The sequence below is a fragment of the Polyodon spathula genome, chromosome 4 (assembly GCF_017654505.1).
Source record: "Polyodon spathula isolate WHYD16114869_AA chromosome 4, ASM1765450v1, whole genome shotgun sequence".
NCBI classification, from domain to species: domain Eukaryota; kingdom Metazoa; phylum Chordata; class Actinopteri; order Acipenseriformes; family Polyodontidae; genus Polyodon; species Polyodon spathula.
This window is the reverse complement of record NC_054537.1, coordinates 11,148,732-11,168,990: the sequence shown is the minus strand read 5'-3', so window position 1 is coordinate 11,168,990 and position 20,259 is coordinate 11,148,732. Positions and strand designations below refer to the sequence as shown.

Sequence of the window (20,259 nt, the reverse complement as noted above, 5' to 3'; positions counted from 1 at the left end):
GTTGGATTTGAGATACCAGTTCATTTAACATAGCATGTATCCAGTAAAGAGCATGGCAATGTCAACACAATATTATATCAAACACAGTGCATGTTGTGGAGGTGGTAAACAATCCAGATTCCCTCTGTAAAGTTACATTATGTGATCAAATAAATAAATAAAAATAGTACATTATTTTTAGTTTTTAAAATATAATAAGCAGTCTTAAACAATGGGACACAGAAATCATTAAAAAAAAAAAAAAATCATTAAATGTGCAATACAATTTGAGTGACCTTATTGTTTACGGAGCAGTTGGTTTAAATTTCCCTAAAAGTAGTTAGAGAGGCAGACTTATACAGCACGTTTATGAAATCCCAAAGTACTCCCCAACAATTGAATGACAAAATCAAACCTATCCCAAATATCTACAGACATTATCAAGGAAGGGAGTAAGTGGTTTGTTCCATCAAAGCAACATGGTGCAAAACCAGATAAGTGAAATTACACAGTGTAAAAAACATAATAGTGCAAGACTTCATTATATACTGCAATTAGTCAGCATTAATGATTGTATGAAACAATGCTAAATTATTTCAAACATTGTTTACTAGTCTTGTGCAATTCTTATTACAACTATTTGAAACGATCACTTTACCAAAAGAGTAGTCTCTTCATTGTTGACCTCAGATTAGAGTTACCATTTAAAGACCCACCTTTCACTACTAATGCTTTATAAATGAGGCTTCTGGTTTTACCTTGACTTGTCTACTATCCTTTAAGAATTCAATTGATACCTGTTAGCTATTTGTGTATCTCAACCACAACTGAGACACTTGTTAATAGTAAAACTGATTTAAATAACTTAATTGGCTTTTAAAATGTCTAAGTCTTCATTTCTGGTTTACAAGCAGAACGTCCAAACGAGATCACAGCATGTTAATAAGCATTTATTCTTTATTAAAGCTATAATGACAAAGTATTTTATGCTGTACATACTTTATTATAATTGTTCTGTGTGATTGTATTTCCATTAATAAATTTGAAAAAGTAAGACTTATGATTAGAAAGCCCATTTAGTTAAATTACATACATTTTACTATAACACATTTCTCAGTTGTGACTTTGCTCAATTTAAATATTCGTTTGTTTTCAAAAACTAAGAAAAGCCATTATGTTGCTCAGAATGCAGGCAGAGACAGCATTGCAGCAGGGGCAGGGGGCGTGGCCCGTGTGTGTGCCTTTATTTTACAGCATCTATCCAAATACATGTCAAAAAATATTTGTTTGAATATTCAGATATTTGTCCCAGCTAGCTGCGATTGAGATTCACGAAAAGCATAACAGATAACAATTTAATTTTTAAAAGGAGAGTAGAAAAGTTAGTGGGAAAAAATAGAAAATCAGAAGCCCTATCTATAAATCAAGTTCCTGTCCTGTCAATAAGACGGGAGAGGCTGTGCCCTGCTTACCCAAAATCAGTAACGTGGGGCACAATAAGAGACTACAACTTCATAATCATGTAATTTATTAAAACTGAATTTATGCAAAATAAAGAATTTTAAGCACATAAATACAATTACATTTAATTTCATTGATACTTTAGCCAGTCTATCCATGCTATACAAATATCTGGGAAGTAATCGCCCAAATACTCCATCATGGAAAACAAAACAAATTTGCAGGTCGACAACTCAGATCCGAATAAAAGATAAAATATTTTTTTACATAAGGAATATTTCTCATTTTACCAAAGGCACAATGCAGACTACTTCGGGATGCAGATCTGCCTTTAGGAAATAATCGTCAGTTATTTCTGGGCCACCACTTGACAATAAATCTTTCTTCCAGAGGAAGAATAAAGACAAAGCATAAAAATCTCTTAAGAGCATTTCCTACACTATCAAATGCCAATGAATTCCACTGTGCATACCACCATGAGTAACTTACTAATAAAAAATGAATACATGTCATAGCAGCAACTATGAAAAGTAGTAGCAGAATTAAGACATGCAGTTTTATTCATAGTAAAAGAAAGCAAGGCACTTGTAGCATTTACGTATTAAAAGTGTGAAGAATAAGGTATAAGCTGAGCTGGTAAACTGATTGTGCATGAAACAATGAGACACATAAAAGGCACAAAGTTACTTTTCAAAGAAAAAACAAAAGAAACAGCTTGGTCAAGAAACTTGACACAAAGGATTCCTTTAATGTATAAAATGCACAATGCAACCCCATAAACCTTTGCGCCCCCCTAAAAACAAAGCAGCGTTTTTTTTTTTAAAGTTGCAAGATAATCTAGCATTGTACTAAAACCAGCATTCCTCTGTACATGTGAGTTTGGTCAGGTGTTGTGCTGTCACACTGAATAAGGCTTTTACTGAAATAACAGTAGTATTCTTCCCAGAGCTGTAACCTGCATACTAACTAAAGTTATTTGGTAATACACTCCTATATTCCTACATGTTTGTTTACAATCCTACGTATGGAATCAAACCATTAATAATCTTTAGATTTAGATTTCTATTTCACTCAGAGAATAAGATCGCCCGCCTCTCGAATGGGAGATACCCTCTAAATAATATATATATATATATATATATATATATATATATATATATATATATATATAAAATATATATAAAACATTCAAAATATTTTATTAATAAATGTAATCTATGTATAGCTATGATCATAATAAATATCCATGGCAATGTAAAAATGTAGTTTCCAATGCCTATTTGCACATAATCACTTTTCAAATGACAACAAACTTAGAGCCCTGAATGTAGCACAAGTATTTAAATCTATGTGATCTGGAAGAATAGTCATGCCTATTCCCCCCCCACGTTAATTTTGAGGTTAAAACAAAACAGTGATTGATTGCATAGTGCAAGCCTTGCAGCTGCATGACAGTGAGTAACTGACAGATCAGACCATCAATACACCAGGTCCAAAAGAGTAAAACAATGACAAAGAGCTTCTGTCTGAAAATAGTGAACACATACGGCAATATATATTACAAATGTTACACAGGTATGTACATCAAAAGCTGCACAAAAGCAAATAATGCAGTACAACATTTGTCATTTTGTAGATTTTTAGGAGTACTGAGGCTGCTACAGTAAACTGGTTATTTTAGCCCAATAACAGAGCTACACACATTCATGTTTACCTTGGCTGGCTTTGGTAATCAAATCAGTAAACTTAGTGAACTTGTTTGCTGACAATTTTTTTCTGCATAATCTGGCAAGAAGTCTTGAGCAGCACTGTAAGTAAAAACTAAATACTCAAAACGCAGTTTTAGAAAAACCTAATCAATGTTCTTCAAAAAGTTCTGCAGCTTGAGCAACTTCAATCACAGGAGGAGAGTTTCCCGATGCAGGTCCACACCAGCAGGCTGCATGTATTCGAGGACTGGAAATAAAATAAGAATTTTAAAAAAACACACACACACACACACACACACACACACACACACATCTGTAGCACTGCTGAACAGCTAAAAGGAACATCCAACAGCATGTGTAGCACTGCTGTAAGCAACTATTACAAAACAGGCTGATCATAAAAGCAGAAAAAAGTAGATGAAAAAAATTAACAACCAACTTAACTCATGTGGTTGAATATTATCAGCTCTGCATTTCTTAAAAATGAAATTAACAATTAAGATTATTTAAAAATGAACAACCCATTCTAAGACAAAAGATCATCCTCTTTTCTGCAGGTCTAGAAATTACGACTTCAGATCAATCTTTTCATTTCTGTATTAAATAATTTTACAGCACTGGGAATCCACCTGTTTTAGGGGTTATATAGTAGTTGTTTATGATATGCAGGGTGATTCCTCAGTGATGTGAAACATTAATAAAATCTAGTTTTGGTATTTCCCAGCAAGGCATGGTACTGCAAGTGATAAAGTTGACTGCCTTTATGAATATGTGACATTACCTATTTTCCACTCCCATTTCTTGGTCTGCTTCCACTGCAGAGGACTCCACATCGTCACTGCACCCACTTCCCTGCTCCGATGGTCTGCAGCTGTTTTCTTGGCTAAATGAAACCTCCAAGGTTGGTTATACTATATAACAGACATTATATATAACTATTATTATTATTAATAATAATAATAATAATAATAATAATAATAATAATAATAATAATAATAATAATAATAATACGTGACTAACACAAGCTTCTGTATGAAGATCAGAGTTCAAAATTAGAATCTTATCTGATGAGGTGAGCACTATCAGACGTGAGTGTCTTATCTTACATAATAGATTAGATCTCCTGATGTCTGCATTGTTCTTCTAGAACATCGAAAACAAACTGATTCAGCCATGTTCTTTAGTACAGAATCAAATAAGGGGACTTCTATAAAGAAGTCATCTTGGTATCTAATGGTGCACATTTTTTTTATTTTATTATTTTAAAAGAAAAATTACTTCCAAAAAAAGAGCAATTAACTGCTACTAGGTTATTAACACTGCAGTAGTATATCCACTTTCATTACACTGCAGTAGTATATCCACTTTCATTACACTTGTAAAAAGTTACTGCAAGTGCGATGTCTCAGGGATTCACACTGTTCGTATGGAATATACTGTAAAAACGTTGAATAAGTCGATTTTCTAGACATTTTTGCGGGGCCCTTAAAAGAGGGTTGTGACTAATACACCTGTGTGACGTATGCGCCAGTGTGTGTAATATTAAACTACTGTACCAGAGCCACATGGGGATTATTACAGCCACGGGTATGGCTCACACAAATTTAACCATCAACAACCCAATTTATTTTTTCAGGATCTATGTCATTCAGGTCAAGTTGCTAGGCAGAAACACAAAACCACTGTTCTAATAAAAAAAAATTGAATTGGTTACTCTCGATACTCTTAGTCATTCTGAACATAAAACGCAAGCTTTCAGACTCTTGACTGACCTCCTCTCGACCCAAATAAATGCGTACATGGAAAAACAAAATAGTGGTTAAAGTTATCAATCTTCAGAAATATGAAAACTTCACAGTGTTTCCCTGTTAACACAATAGCTGCCAGTCTCTAAGAACATCCTTATTCCCACCCTCCTGAGCCATTGATCTGTCAATATTCAGAATGAACTTGCCCCTGGGAACAGTATCAAACAGCTATTGGCTAGGAAGCAGAGTAAACTTATCTTCCATTCATTGTAAGTGCAATTGTAGAACAATGCAGATGACTGAGACGGGATAAAGCAGTACAATCAGACAAAACACAAAAATGCTACTCAACAGGTTTAAAATTGCACATAGTTGAATTTGTTGAAATGCATGGCAATCGAATGCTGAAAAAATAGTACGCGACTGGAGACGAAACAAAGCCAAACTTAAAATGGCAAAAGAAAAACGAGCTGATAGAGGAGGAAAGTGTTTATAGCCCGATGTAGAAAACATTTTGTTTGAATTGAGTACACTGAATGACTATAATACATACTGTAACCTGTTCTACATGTCACTGTAACACAGTGGTACACTTGTAAAGTATGTGCATGGTTCTGATTAACAAAACAAAATAAATGTATTTGTACAGCTGTAAATTGAATGCAATTGTACTGCACTGTATGCAACACTTTTCTTTACTGGTTATTAGATGGTGCACTGTTTAGTTTACTGTTTTGGGTTTTTTTTTTGCTTTGTTTATTGATGCAAGCAACGCTGTTTAATACTTTTCTTTTAAACTTGAACTAATACAACGAATTTGTAAACGTCAATGCAACTGGAACTGTTTTCTAAGTATGGTTTTGGAAAGAAATGTTCAGTAAAGCAAATACGATATGTTTCTGAACGTGTTTCGGTACTTTACAAGCTAAAGTAAAATAGGTTAATACAGATGTGATGTGGGATGTATAACTTGATTTTTACACTTAATTACTCCTCTTTAAATATTACAAATGTTGAAAAAACTTTCTAGCAGTTTAATTAAAAACACTGTAAAATTATTTATGGAATAAAATGTTGCAAACAAGGGTTATTTCAAAACTAAACCTGTGCATCTCTCTTTCTTTATCAGTGTTCAGCATGTAGGGGGAAAAAAAAACAATTGTAAAAAATATATATTTTATACACAAAAAAGTTTTTTTCCTAAAACTTCAGCCTCAAAAAGGAGGGCATGATTTTTACACCAGTGCGACCTATACACCGATTTTTATAGACTTACTACCCCAGTGAAATAAAAAAATGAAATATAAAGTGAACTTACTTGATCCCGCTTTCCAAAAAATCTATACGTTGTTGTTTTTCTTCTATTTTTGTCTTCAAATGTTCTATCTCTCTCTGCTTTTCATTTAGCTCTTTTTGCAGTCTGTAGTTGGTTTCTTCAAGAGTTTCACAGAAAGCCTTAAAAATAAAAAGATAAGTTAGTCAACTCCTAAATATACTATTACCTTTCCAGATCTTTTTCATTGAAAGAACTGCATAAGTCTACCTAATTAACACAAAACACCCCTAATAAAGACTCAGAAGTCCCATGTTTTAAAATCACTACACAATTTTGCTCCAGAAACCTTTAAGCTGAAACAAATCAAGGTAAGTTCCTATTTTCAGACAAGTTCCTGTAAAGCAGGACATTAGAAGAGGAACACGCTTACAAAGCAAAAATGGTCAGATTTAAAATTTGCCTTTTTAAATATAGCATTGCATGGTATGACTGAAGTATGATATCATTATCACCTTTTTCATTGTACCTCTTGATTACCAAACAAGCAAGAATTTTTTTACTATTATTGCCATGATCATTCCCAAGTCATTAAAAAGATTAATGCTACTCTACATTGTAGTAGATATGCTTTAGTAGCAGCTTCCTCCCTCATTTTTGATATGTAAAATATGTACCAATTTAAATATCATTTCTAGTCAAGGTAATATGTTAAATGCATAAAAGAACTGTAGGAAAATTGTAATAAATGTCAACTGGTTTGCTCTTTGAGCTCATTCAGCAGAAATATGTATACATTCTGATTTTTTTCAAATGTTTAGAATCACTTATTATATATATATATATATATATATATATATATATATATATATATATATATATATAACATTTTTGGTTAAACATTTTTGCGATTGCCAAAACCGATTTGGACTTACCCGACTCTCTTCCAGGCTATCAAATGGACCCGGGGGGTCATCTAGGCACAAAAACTCACGCACATGGAGGCTGAAAAAAAAAACAACAACAAAAAAAAACAAAACAAACCACCACGCCTTTTAGAAAATATATGATTGATTCAGAGGTTGTCAACAGTCTGGAGGCAGCGGTTGCCTGTTCCCTGGTAACGAACTCATTTAGAAATACTGCAAGCCAGTTCTTGACAACTGCAATGTTCCCTAAGCTTCAGTGCCCCACAATCATGTTCAAATACATGAAAAAAAATAAAATAAAATATCAACAAATTTCTCAACATTTACTTGGGAGCTTTTGACAGGAGACAAACGTCACTACCGTCTACACTACACAGGCCATACAAACAGTTTTTTTTTTTAAATGACAGGCAACTTATTTAAACAGTTGTAGCAAACACGCGGGGATGTATAACACTATATTTGCCAGAACCCCAGAATTGGAATTTGTATTCTATACTTTAATATTAAAATCAATGTTTTTCTCTTGTTAACGCTATATGAACATTTGTTCTATGTTCATGCATAACCACTGTTTGTATGCTTGTGACTTCAGTATATTTCATCTGCATTCTTGAACCTTTGTGTCAGCTACCGGCAGTAGTAAAACATTTAAAAACAGAAGAATTATTTTTTAAATGTTATCAGAATCGATATCCAATTATCGACATGGAATCAATGGGTGCATCCTTAAATCACGAGATATTTCTTCACAGGTTTACCATACACAATTAAATGCTGTGCAAATACATGTAAAAGTAATTTAGGAAAAGTGACGAAGGGCTTCTCAAGACAGTTTTCTGATTGGTTTCAAACACTCCCAACATGTTAAAGTTTAAACATGTTTAAACGTGAAGTTTAGGCGTTCAGTAAATTAAACCGAAATTGCTCCCTGCAACTACTGGTTTGTTATTAAAGATTATCAAGTTGAGATTACCTCGTGTCCAAGTATATCTTTATGCTCACCAAACCATATGCAGATACTTATATTTAAACATAGTATAACTTTTTCCTCAGCATATTTTTGGTATGTCACTGCCACCTGCTTCGTGATAAACAAATCAGGACTACTAATAAGCAGAGCTGTTAATGATACTAACCACAGAGGAAATGGAAGAAATGTGTCAGTCTCATAAGCTGACCACAGGCCATATGCAGTGGCAAGACAATTAAAGATAGACCCAAGCGCTAGTCAAAAAAAAAAGAGGAAATAATTCAACAAACAAAAAATAAAACCTGAATGAAAAGTAAACTGCAGAGTTGTTGGAATTCTCAAACTACTGTAGGTTGCCTAGTTTTATTTCCTGGTTTTGAAGTTGCTAAAGTTACCTCCTCAAAGAGCTCTGCCCACGCCCCATTACTGTATTAACCCAGTTTTTTTTTTTCATTCCTCTTCCCTTCAGTCTGTGTTTAAAGCTTTGACGCACTGACAGATTTACAAAGGCCTTTATACCAAAATGTAATTTGCAGCATTTTTTTTTTTAAAGACAAAAAAAATAAATAAATAATTGAACACATTACCAAAATGACCATACATACCATACGCAAGATTAAAAGTTGCTTGAATTTCTTTTTGGTGTTTTGGTGGAAAGGCTTTGATAAATCTGGCCCTGTATGCTTGCTCTATTTCTGTTATATTACGTACCAGTTAGCAATGTCTTTGTGAGCTACCAGATTCTGTAGGAATGCCTGCAGTCCCAGTTGTCTGTCTTCCAGGAAGTCCGAGTTGTAATTGTCCTTGAACCAGCGCTTTGGAGGAAGAGCGAGACGGAAACCTGGAAACATCTCCTTCAACTAAAAAACAATGATTAAGGGCCCAGTAAATCCTCACTTAATACCTGCCTTGTTTAACCTCACTATGGTTATGCTTCATCTTTAAGCATGTATTAATTAACAATTAAGAGAAAGACTAAGAGCAGTCTTCTAGAAAGACTGCTCTTGCATTATTTGTTTTTGATTCAAAGTGGTGTATATGTTAGGAACCTAACCCAAAATACACCCCCATCTAGGTCGAAGCTAAACTGAAGCAAAGGAAATCTGGCTAAAGAACATTAAATAGAGTTAACAAGTTGGAATTATTTAACAGTACATTTTGTTGATTATTACTTTAAAAAAAAAAAAAAATAGCACTAAAAACCAATACAGATTTACCATATTATGGGCAGCTTTTACAGTAGAAAATGTGAGACCTACAAAGTGATGCCTGTACAGATTTAAGATTTACTGGAATTATTTTGATGGCGCTATGTACTTTAATAGAGCATTACAGTTGGGGGTATGAATGCTCATGTTGAAACCTACATAAATGACTTATTGCATTTGGGTATTTTAGACTTGTATGTTAAGACTGCTGAACAACATGTATGTCTTATTAAGATTTCTCTCAATCTCAAGGACTCATTCTGTATATTTCTGTTTTGTTACACAAATTAATTGCCAGCTTGGGTCACATAAATAAAGCACAGTGCTCCTTTCAATAATATGATTGTGAAACATGGTAAAATCACAGTGGGTAGCCTTAATGAATAAAATTAATTACATTTAAAAAAAAAAAAAAGATGTCAATGGAACAATACCCTTTCCAATGGGAAAGACAGAACAGTGAAAGTTTGTGTCAATACATAATAAAGTTTAATAAATACAGTTTTACAAGACTTCTTGGAATATTGCCAGCTCATTTGCAATTCTAGTGAATATTTAATCTGCATAATTACTATCTTCAGATACATCACATCTTGTTAGTTAGACTGGTAGGAACACTGCAAAACAAAGAACAGTTTATTCTGCTTAACATCATTACTGAAGTAAAGACAAACTCAATGAACCGACTCACAATGTATTCAGAACCCTATTCTGCTGCTACGTTTAAGCAGCAGATGTTATTCATTGTCTTCTGGACATCAAAAGATAATGAATAACATCTAAAACCATATTTACAGTTGCACTCATCCCTTAAATTCAACTGTGCTTGCTTTGCAGTAAGTAAACCCAAATATTTCAAGTGTGGTTCGAAAATGAAATGAGCATCACAACATTTGGGATAAAGTACACCCCCACTCGATATATCGTGGGTGTCGGGGTCCAACATAAACCCACTATATATCGAGGGCAGCGATATAGCAAAAGACCCATAGAAAAACAAATAGGCTAATAAATACCGTACAACCACTCCCTAATTTTATCAGGGACGCCAGGGTCAAATATAAATCATCTACGCAAGCCGATTTTTCTCATTTTTCGTATAAAAAGCAGTATTTTTTTTTTTTTAATTCACACTGCAGAGGGTAATTGCGTCTCATCAACTTAAGTCTCCAATTAATTTCATGAATCTTCCTCTCCTTTCTCAAATAAACAAACGCGCCGCATTGAAAGAACCCATTCCCAACATAGGAGGCTTGTTGCTAGGGAGCGGACATCACTGCCCTGTGACTTTTGTTAGTAAATTGCTGCCATAGGTGAACACCTCACTGGCTAAAATAAAAAAAACACTTCAGCAAGTAGATATTTAATTTGTTTTGTGTTACTGTGCAATGCGTGTGTATATGACAACAGTACAATATTAATGCTTTGTTTTTAATTGTTTTCTATATTTTTGTTTGTGATGTGCAGTATGAAATAAAATGAACAGTAATTCTAAATGAAATTGTCTACGTGTCTACAGTTAGACTATAAAAATGGGGAGCCAACTCCAGGACTGCAATATATCCGAATCCACAGTATGGCGAGGGGTGACACAACTAATATAAAGCCCATCACAAGTACTGTAGCCTAACTATTTAGAGTGCAATTCTTCATATATGTGTTGCCGTGTAATGTAACAGCTGCACTGAGAGAGCCCAAGACTGCTCATACAGTAAGAGGTCTCAAGTACAAACCTTATCATTCAGACGTGAGAAATCTGTGTATCTTCGAAAGACCACCCAACTCTCCTCTGGACTTTTCCTTACCAGGACCTTGTAAACCTAAAGAAATATAAGAAAAATACATATGTTTTATAATTCATCCATGTAGCTTTTAAGATCTTATCCAAAGGACTAAAACACCAGTGCACTTTTACTAGGACCTGGTTTACATTGGAGATAACTTTGCCAGCACTAACCAGGCCCAACCTTGCTTAGTTTTTCATATCACACAAGACGAGGTGATATGGCTTTTCAGTTGCACTCTAATCTTGAATTACATTGTCCTCACTTACAGTACTTCCCACAAGAGTTTAAATTAAGATAGGATTATAAATGTTTTCCGATACAAACTTTAGATGTACAGTGGGTGTTTTGTGCTTTGACCTTGATGTAGAAAATGGAATTTAGTGTTTTGTACTGGAATTATTTTCTATACTACAATATGTACATATATGATAGTCATATAATTGCATTTTTTTATTTTTTATGATTTAGTAATGTACAGTTTGTTTATTGTATCTGCTATGTTAAATGTGTCATGAAGTTTATATAGCGGAGAATGCAACCCATGAAAATGTATGCTTGTTGCCCCAGGGCAAGTTAAGGGGATTTTTTTATAGAGGGCAATTCCTTACTGATGCAACATCAGATCAAAACTCTCCACACATATTCAATCCCTCTATTATCATCTGATCAACTTTTGCATAAAAATATTTTTGCAGACAGCACATGGACAGTAACACCGAATTGTCACATCTTCAGTGTAATTGTATTTATAATGTCTGTCAGACAATGCAGTGATGTTAAAATGCAGCATTTAATTAAATTCTGAGTATATACGCACACAGATTTTCCTACTATGTATATAAATAACCAATGGATTAGCTATCCACAAAGCCACCAACTTCAAATGCAAGACACGTCTGCCACTGTAATAACAACAACAAATGATTATTGCAATTAGATTTGTCTATGAGCAGTTTTTTTGAGCACATTGGACAACTACATTAAAGCTTCTTACAATCATTTTAAATTGCACAGCACATTCTTTGAAGGCACTTCAGCGGCTTTGAAAGGGTAAGATGACACTCCTGCAGAATGGATTTCAAATCTGCTTTGTAAATTAAAATAGCACAGCCATAAACCACACCTTACTATGAAGCACGTTTTAACTAAAGCACAGTACACTGGGGGGTCTTACAGGTTTGTGAATGTTCTAACCTAGATAGATCAGTTATTCTTTCTTGTTTATAACTCCAGTGCCTGACCGCGCTGCAGTCATTACAGTGACAGTACTGTAGGCAGTAGCAATTGCTAAAACAGTTTGCAATATTTGACCAAATCAGTAATGGGGGAAAAACAAAACAAGTTAGATTCTTGAATAGAGATTTTTACTGCAAAGGAAGTGATACTGACAATAACAAAAACAACAATTCTACTTGGCAAATAAAAAGCGCAATAGACTCCATCGTCACGCATGTGATCTCAGCACTCGTATTCGCACGTTGTATGTGTACTTTGACCTTTCTTCACGTTTGTTGATAAAATAGTAAGAAAATAGTGAGTGTTTTTTGATAGATGTGTGATCTTCACTTCCTTGTTTATTGCTTATCTCCTAAAATGAAAGCTGATCACTCCTGGAGCTCACATCAAACCCCAATCCAGGTAAAAGGGGATTTAAAAAAAATAAATAGTGGAGCAACAGAAACTACAACCACTTAGACTGATTGCAACCTTCATAAAAAAAGAAAGGGAAATGATGAAAATGATACTAGTAACTACTTGCCATTTTTACCAGCATTCACCTGGTTTTTCATTTAAATGCCATTGCACTTCAGATCTTTTTGAAACCACAGTTTTGAAGCCAATTGAATTACTGGTTTAATGGAAAGGTTATCTTTCTAAAGTTAACACAGGTGGTGATTGATGCTAAATGAAGCAGATTTGCAATGTTTTTTTTTTTTCAACTTACTGTTTCCACCCAAGTGTTTTCCATTATTCTCACACCTGTTCCCTGTAACTCTGATCTTAAGTCAGTATTATCAAAATGCTCCTTGTAGCTGCTTGCAACAGGCATATTATGTTTGCTGCATCCTGTGATATATTTTTCAACATAACCGTGACTAATCTTTTTATTCACACATCCTAGAATAAAAAAATTACAGTGAATGGTACTGAACACATTTCATAAATTATCCACATCAGCACGTTGATGCTGCTTTTCTGTTCTGACAATTGTCATTTAAATCAGACTAACCAACAGCTGTATAAACCAACTTGCCTCTCTTACAATCTGAAAGTGTGTAGGAGGGGGAGGGCACTTACTGTGAACTTGGCTCTTTCCTCCATCACCTCATAGCCCAGCACAGTTGGCGTAGAGGGTCTATCCTCCCAGCCAGTTGATTCTGAGGTTTGTCCAATGGGAGAGTTTGAGTATTCAATTGAAGAGTCTGCGCCATTAAGTTTAGTCCTGATGACTGGACTTTTGCATTGTGGTGGAGTAGAACTAGGCTGGTCAGAAATGCTACTCTTTTTATTGCTGCCTGTAATGCAGTCTTCGGCCTGGCCCTTGGATGAACTGGAACTGGTGGATATGCTACCAAATGAGGAACTTCTTTGGCATCTGCTTCTGGCTATACCTGGTGAGGCACTATCCATGGGAACTGGAACAGGGACAAAAGGGGTAGCCATCTCCTTGAGAAAACACTCTGCATGCACAGTAGTTCTGAACCAGTCATAAAGGGAAGAAATAATGCAAAGTAGCTAGCAGCGGAGACTTGTTCTGAGAATGCTAAAAGGAAGAAAGAAATATGGATTAACAATGTCAGCTTGCAGAAGTGCAAGAACCATATATTATAAAAGTTTCAACGCTGGTTGCATGGATTGTGTATGTGTCATATACATATATATATATATATATATATATATATATATATATATATATATATATATATAATTATATATATATATATATACACACACACACACACACACATTTAGAGCATTTATTTGCAGAAAATGACAATTGGTCAAAATAACAAAAAAGATGCAGTGTTGTCAGACCTTGAATAATGCAAAGAAAATAAGTTCAGATTCATTTTTAAACAACACAATACTAATGTTTTAACTTAGGAAGAGTTCAGAAATCAATATTTGGTGGAATAACCCTGATTTTCAAGCACAGCTTTCATGCGTCTTGGCATGCTCTCCACCAGTCTTTCACATTGATGTTGGGTGACTTTATGCCACTCCTGGCGCAAAAATTCAAGCAGCTCGGCTTTGTTTGATGGCTTGTGACCATCCATCTTCCTCTTGATCACATTCCAGAGGTTTTCAATGGGGTTCAGGTCTGGAGATTGGGCTGGCCATGACAGGGTCTTGATCTGGTGGTCCTCCATCCACACCTTGATTGACCTGGCTGTGTGGCATGGAGCATTGTCCTGCTGGAAAAACCAATCCTCAGAGTTGGGGAACATTGTCAGAGAAGGAAGCAAGTTTTCTTCCAGGACAACCTTGTACTTGGCTTGATTCATGTATCCTTCACAAAGACAAATCTGCCTGATTCCAGTCTTGCTGAAGCACCCCCAGATCATCACCGATCCTCCACCACATTTCACAGTGGGTGCGAGACACTGTGGCTTGTAGGCCTCTCCAGGTCTCCGTCTAACCGTTAGACGACCAGGTGTTGGGCAAAGCTGAAAACTGGACTCATCAGAGAAGATAACTTTACTCCAGTCCTCTATGGTCCAATCCTTATGGTCTTTTGCAAACCTCAGCCTGGCTCTTCTTTGCTTCTCATTGATGAAGGGCTTTTTTCTAGCTTTGCACGACTTCAGCCCTGCCCCTAGGAGCCTGTTTCGAACCGTCCTCGCCATGCACTTCACCCCAGCTGCCGTTTGCCATTCTTTTTGTAGGTCACTTGATGTCATCCAACGGTTACTGAGTGACATTCTAATGAGTTGGCGGTCATCCCAGTCAGTGGAGAGTCATTTTCGCCCTCTGTCGGTCTGTAGCTTTGTTTTCCCCAGTGTGTGCTGCTTCATCTTGTTATAGTGATGACCACAGGAGTGGTTTTTATATTTTTCCTTGTTAAATAAGATTTGGTTCAGGTGATCCCCTAATCAGTAACTCATTCAGTAGAATGTGGTGTGCCTGTGTTGGATTAAACAGACACTGGAATGGAATGGCTGCCATACATGTAGAGATGCTGATTTAAGAAAAATTTGCAGTGGTCTCTTAATTTTTTCCAGAGCTGTATATATATATATATATATATATATATATATATATATATATATATATATATATATATATATATATATATATATATACACACACACACACACACACACACACATTAGTGATACCATACGTACTATATGGTATTATATATATATATATATTATATATATATATATATATATAATATATATATATAATATATATATATACTATATATAATACTGCTAATTAAAAAAATTGCCAACATGTCCAACACAACTTCACAAAATGTATTAGTTTGATTCAACTACAGAATTTAAAGAGTTTTCCACTTCTGACGCTTTTACAGTCTATCTGACTAAGTGTCATTCAGGATTTAGTCTGTATGGAAAGTAATCACCACTCAGCCTCAAATTATCCATCACATTTTTGAAACCATAAACCCTGAGTCATGAAATGATGCTATGAACTAATAATGAACTCATCCTCACCCCAAGGATGCTACAGTAACACTGATACCTGATCCTCAATACAGATAACTCCTATGCCAAAATATAATATTTACATGTGACCATCACAACTACCGTAAATGCATTGCTTTTAGAATATAGCCCTTTCATGCATGAATTATGACAACCTTCAACAAGATTTTTTTCAAATGTTTTTTATTAGTCTTCAGGGCCTACAAAAACATTTAAAAAAAAAAATTTTTTTTTTTTTTTTTTTTTAGAACAAAATTTAAGAAGCTAAACATATGTCCACATTTTTTTTTTTTTACTTCATAGTGTCATACACATCAAGTTACCATTCTTCCCTCTTTAGTGAACTGAATTTGTCTGATGTTAGCGCTGGGTGTGGAAGTTGGCAAAGCACCCAGGACACAATGGCTCAAGACACTGCATGCACACGTACTTAGTTTTCCGTGTACAAGCCGCATCATGGCACAATTAGCATTTTTTGCATCAGTTAGCTTTGGCTGGTTTTTCCCCACACTGAACCTCATTTCAGGGGTGGCCTTGACACTGCCACTTTCAGTGCTGCGCCTCGGGCTCCCTGCATGTCTGGCTGCCATTCACCATCATCACTATCACTGTCACTTGATTGTGATGGAATCTCCTCTACTACCCTGTAACTAGGTGCTCTTGATGCCTGGATAAGGAAATAACACTACTACTAATAAAACTGCTACTACTATCACACAGCTGCTGCTAATAATAATATAATAATAATAATAATAATAATAATAATAATAATAATAATAATAATAATAATTCAGAAAATTAATCTTCAATTAAAATTATTTAACAGTCAAGAGAAGATAAAATGATCCAAATGTGTATTTGTGGGCAGCACTGCAACATATAGCTCTTGTAACAAAACATACTTAGCATAGGCCTATAGAACAACACAGGCCTAATGTGCAATATTAACCTTAACACTGCATGACGTCCACTTAAGTGGTCATATGGTTTAACATAAACTGTGAACAAATAAAGTGAGTATTTAAACAAAACATATAGCATTATTCCCTAAACATTACTTTCTTTGAGTATATTTTTCCCTGATCTGCTCTTTTTGTATAAAAGGATTTTACAGAAATCCCTGTGGTGCTCGCGGCTGCTCAACTTTTCTCTGCCACTTATGTTTTTTGTAGTACTATCAAATACCACTAGACGGCAGGCGTTTTAATTTCGTTAGACGTCGATGAAGAGGATACCATGCATTAGTGATGTCAAAACAGAGTTTCTACAGGAGATAATCACTTAAAAATAGCTGTCCGCTGTAGTGACCTCTTGCGTGAATGGACTAGGCTACCAGCTGCTTTTGAAAGTGCCTTTGGCAAAGGGCAATACATGAAAGCATCCTGACAAAAACGCCTAACTCCGCAAGCAAGCTCTGATCAACAGAGCCGAGGAGTAAACATAAAATTGCTGTAGCTCTGCTCATGTCTACGCTGTTGTTTTTTTTTTTTTTTTTTTGTGTTTTGTTTTTAGATATATTTTTTATTGAAACTGAAACTTTTAACCGCTATCAAACACTGGCACTCACTGTCATAGTTTTACGTACACGGTGTTTATATGCCAGTGCTGATAAAACGTGCAGTACAAATTCTGACTATAAAGCAGGTTCTGTTAAAGAATACAAGAGCATGCGACTGATCCGATGCTGTGACCTTGATCTGAGTATATATAATATAACATAATACAGGCACAGATATCAAGTTTCTTTCTTACTTTCTTTCTTTCTTTCGTTTTTACACGTCAACAGATGGATATTTTACAACCACTTACATTTGTCAAGTTGCACAAATGTGAACACGTGTTTCTGTTTATGTTGTTGACAATCAAACACGTGATAATAAAGTTTCAACAACACAATCAGTAATATTACTGTGGTCTTTTGTGGCGATTACGGTAGAACTATGTTTAACACACACACAGAGAGAGAGAGAGAGAGAGAGAGAGAGAGAGAGAGAGAGAGAGAGAGAGAGAGAGAGAGAGACTGTATTACTATATTACAGCAGAATTATGTCGTACACCAGCCTGTACTTCCTGAAGTGTTTTACATTTTGTTTTTAGACAGAACTTACATTATGCCCGATATATATTGTCAGAATTTCTTTCACAAAACCAAGTTAACTCATTTCAAAACAAGTCGAGCGTGATGTTTGCTCTCTGTTCCACACTATATAAACAAGATCGTGTGCTTTATTTAATCCTGCTTGCAAAACCCTCATATGACCCATACAGTGACAATACTGTTTCATACTCACGGCGATAGTGGTCTTTATTTTGTGTTATGCTCTCTTCCTTTCATTAGAACATCTCCCAGTTTTTATGTGGAACTTATCTGACTCTTTCTCATCTTTTACCGCATCCTAAAACACCTAGACACCACACGCTAAAGGCGTTATTAATCCAGTAACAACACGTCACCGCGTTCATGTCGTAACCCGTAGACCGAGAAGCCAATCGAAAACTTACTTTTCCCGGGAGGCTGTTTGCTGGAAGTGTTTTGGAGTTGTAATGTCTGGTTGTATTTGTGAATTACCTATTTATTCTCAATTATTCTTTGTAACTGAGTTCAAATGTTAGTCCACATTGAAAACAGAAAAAAAAAAAAAATGACACTTAAAAAAAAAAAAAAAATATATATATATATATATATATATATATATATATATATTATATATATATATATATATATATATATATATATATATATATATATATATAGATATATATATATATATATATATATATATATATATTAAATCGAATTACTTAAGATATCTACGTTTTTAGCATATTCTTGTTCTGGTGAAAACATGCAAAGTAGCGTTTATACTGGTCACGGGTTCAAGTGACATAAGGCTGGTTAACGCGGTGTGCTATTAAAAAAAAAGAAAAGAATAAGAAAAAAACTGATATTTAAATATGTCTCTAAATCATTTAAAGACATATAAATACATTTAGAGATATATCTGAAAATTATTTCTAGATAGATTTTATGGAATTTTAAATGATATATCTAAAATGCATTTTCAGATATATTTAATTATTTTAAGATACCTGCAAATGTTTTTGAGATATCTTTATATAATTTTCAGATCTCTGAAATTAAAGATAGCTCGAAATCACTTCCTGTTAATTTAGAAGTATCTGAAAATTAAGTTGTTATCTTTAATATGGTATACTTAGACATCTCAAATTCATTTAAATATATCTGCAAATGATTTACAGCTATCTCTAAATATTTCAAGATATCTTAAAATGCTATTTGAGATATTTCTAAATTATAATCTGGCTTGCCATAGACAGGGGGTGGTGAATAAATTAAAGGCTACAATGAGAACATGTGAGTTTATTAGGGAGTGTACCACTCTGAGTAAAACAAGTTTATTTCAGCTTCATTAACGTGTGTGTGTACAATCTAACCTTACAAAATATTATACATTACAAATAACATGGAAACCAAAGGTGGTCGTCACTCACCAGATACTCTATTTTGGTTGGATTCTTCTTAGACTTGATTTAAGGTAAATGAAAGTAAATTAAATTGAGATAAATTATGTTTGGAAGCAATTTTGGTACAGAGGAAACTGCCTAATAGAATGCTCATCGAACTCATATTGTAGTTATAAATTGCATTCCATTTGCAGTTCAGCCAAAACAAAACCTACTGCTTTCTCGAATGAATCAAGTGTTTTGTGTGATCAAAACAAAGGTGTACAAACCTGATCACATTGAGAGGTTTTTACTGTAACTGTCAAGATAGCTGCTAGAGGTAAAAATCAACAACGCCCTTGGTGGTTGTTTCCTTTCCTTGGTCATTATCCCTGCCTGTCTTCTAAGTGAAAGCATCTCACTGGTTGCAAAGGATGACTGTAATAAGGAGAAGCAGCTGATTGGTTAATTAAGGGGGGTGTACAATTTAATCATTTGCTTGTGATATTTTTCAAATGAAAATACATGTTGTGCAGGGTGAGTCATACAGTGCAGGTTTGTGTCCTTGCTGTGCAGAGTCACTGGTCTTCGCTGGGGATTCAGAAGGGAGCGTCACATTGGCTCTGGTGCTCCCGTGGGTTAGGGAGGCAAAACTGGCAGGGACTGTTTCTCCGCATCGTACAGCTAACCCTACTGAACAGGTGCCCAGTGAACTCAGAGCGGACACCTGCAGGGCTAGTAGCTCGCTATCATCCAGTTTTGATTTCCTGGGTGAAAAAGAGTAAGCTGGCTTGGTTTTCGATCACAGGACGCCTGCTGAAACTTTGGATCTCCTGAGCTGACAGTGAGGAGAAAAAATTATTGGACATTCCAAATTGGGGAGAAAATCGGGGGTGAAATAATTGGGCACACTAAAAAAAACAAAATTGAAAAAGGCCCATTTGCTGGGGACCCGCTGAGGGCCCACAGGGAACGTTCCATATGCCTGTGGGGTCAGGGAGGAAAGTTGCCTTGGCTATGTGATCATATCAAGCTTTAGTGACCACTAAGG

At 35.0% G+C, this 20,259-nt stretch overlaps 1 protein-coding gene across 1 annotated transcript; it reads right to left on the bottom strand.

Moving 5' to 3' along the window:
- Positions 1–2,640: 2,640 nt before the first annotated feature.
- LOC121314173 (sorting nexin-16-like) lies at positions 2,641–18,165 on the bottom strand. The gene is made up of 8 exons (XM_041247177.1): positions 18,035–18,165; positions 13,366–13,831; positions 11,014–11,100; positions 8,784–8,932; positions 7,106–7,175; positions 6,216–6,352; positions 3,931–4,032; positions 2,641–3,396 (listed from the first exon to the last, which is right to left on the bottom strand). Exons 2-8 carry the CDS (start codon positions 13,729–13,731, stop codon positions 3,297–3,299), a joined length of 1,011 nt encoding a protein of 336 aa, XP_041103111.1. The 5' UTR covers positions 13,732–13,831; positions 18,035–18,165; the 3' UTR covers positions 2,641–3,296.
- Between the last annotated feature and the right edge of the window lie 2,094 nt (positions 18,166–20,259).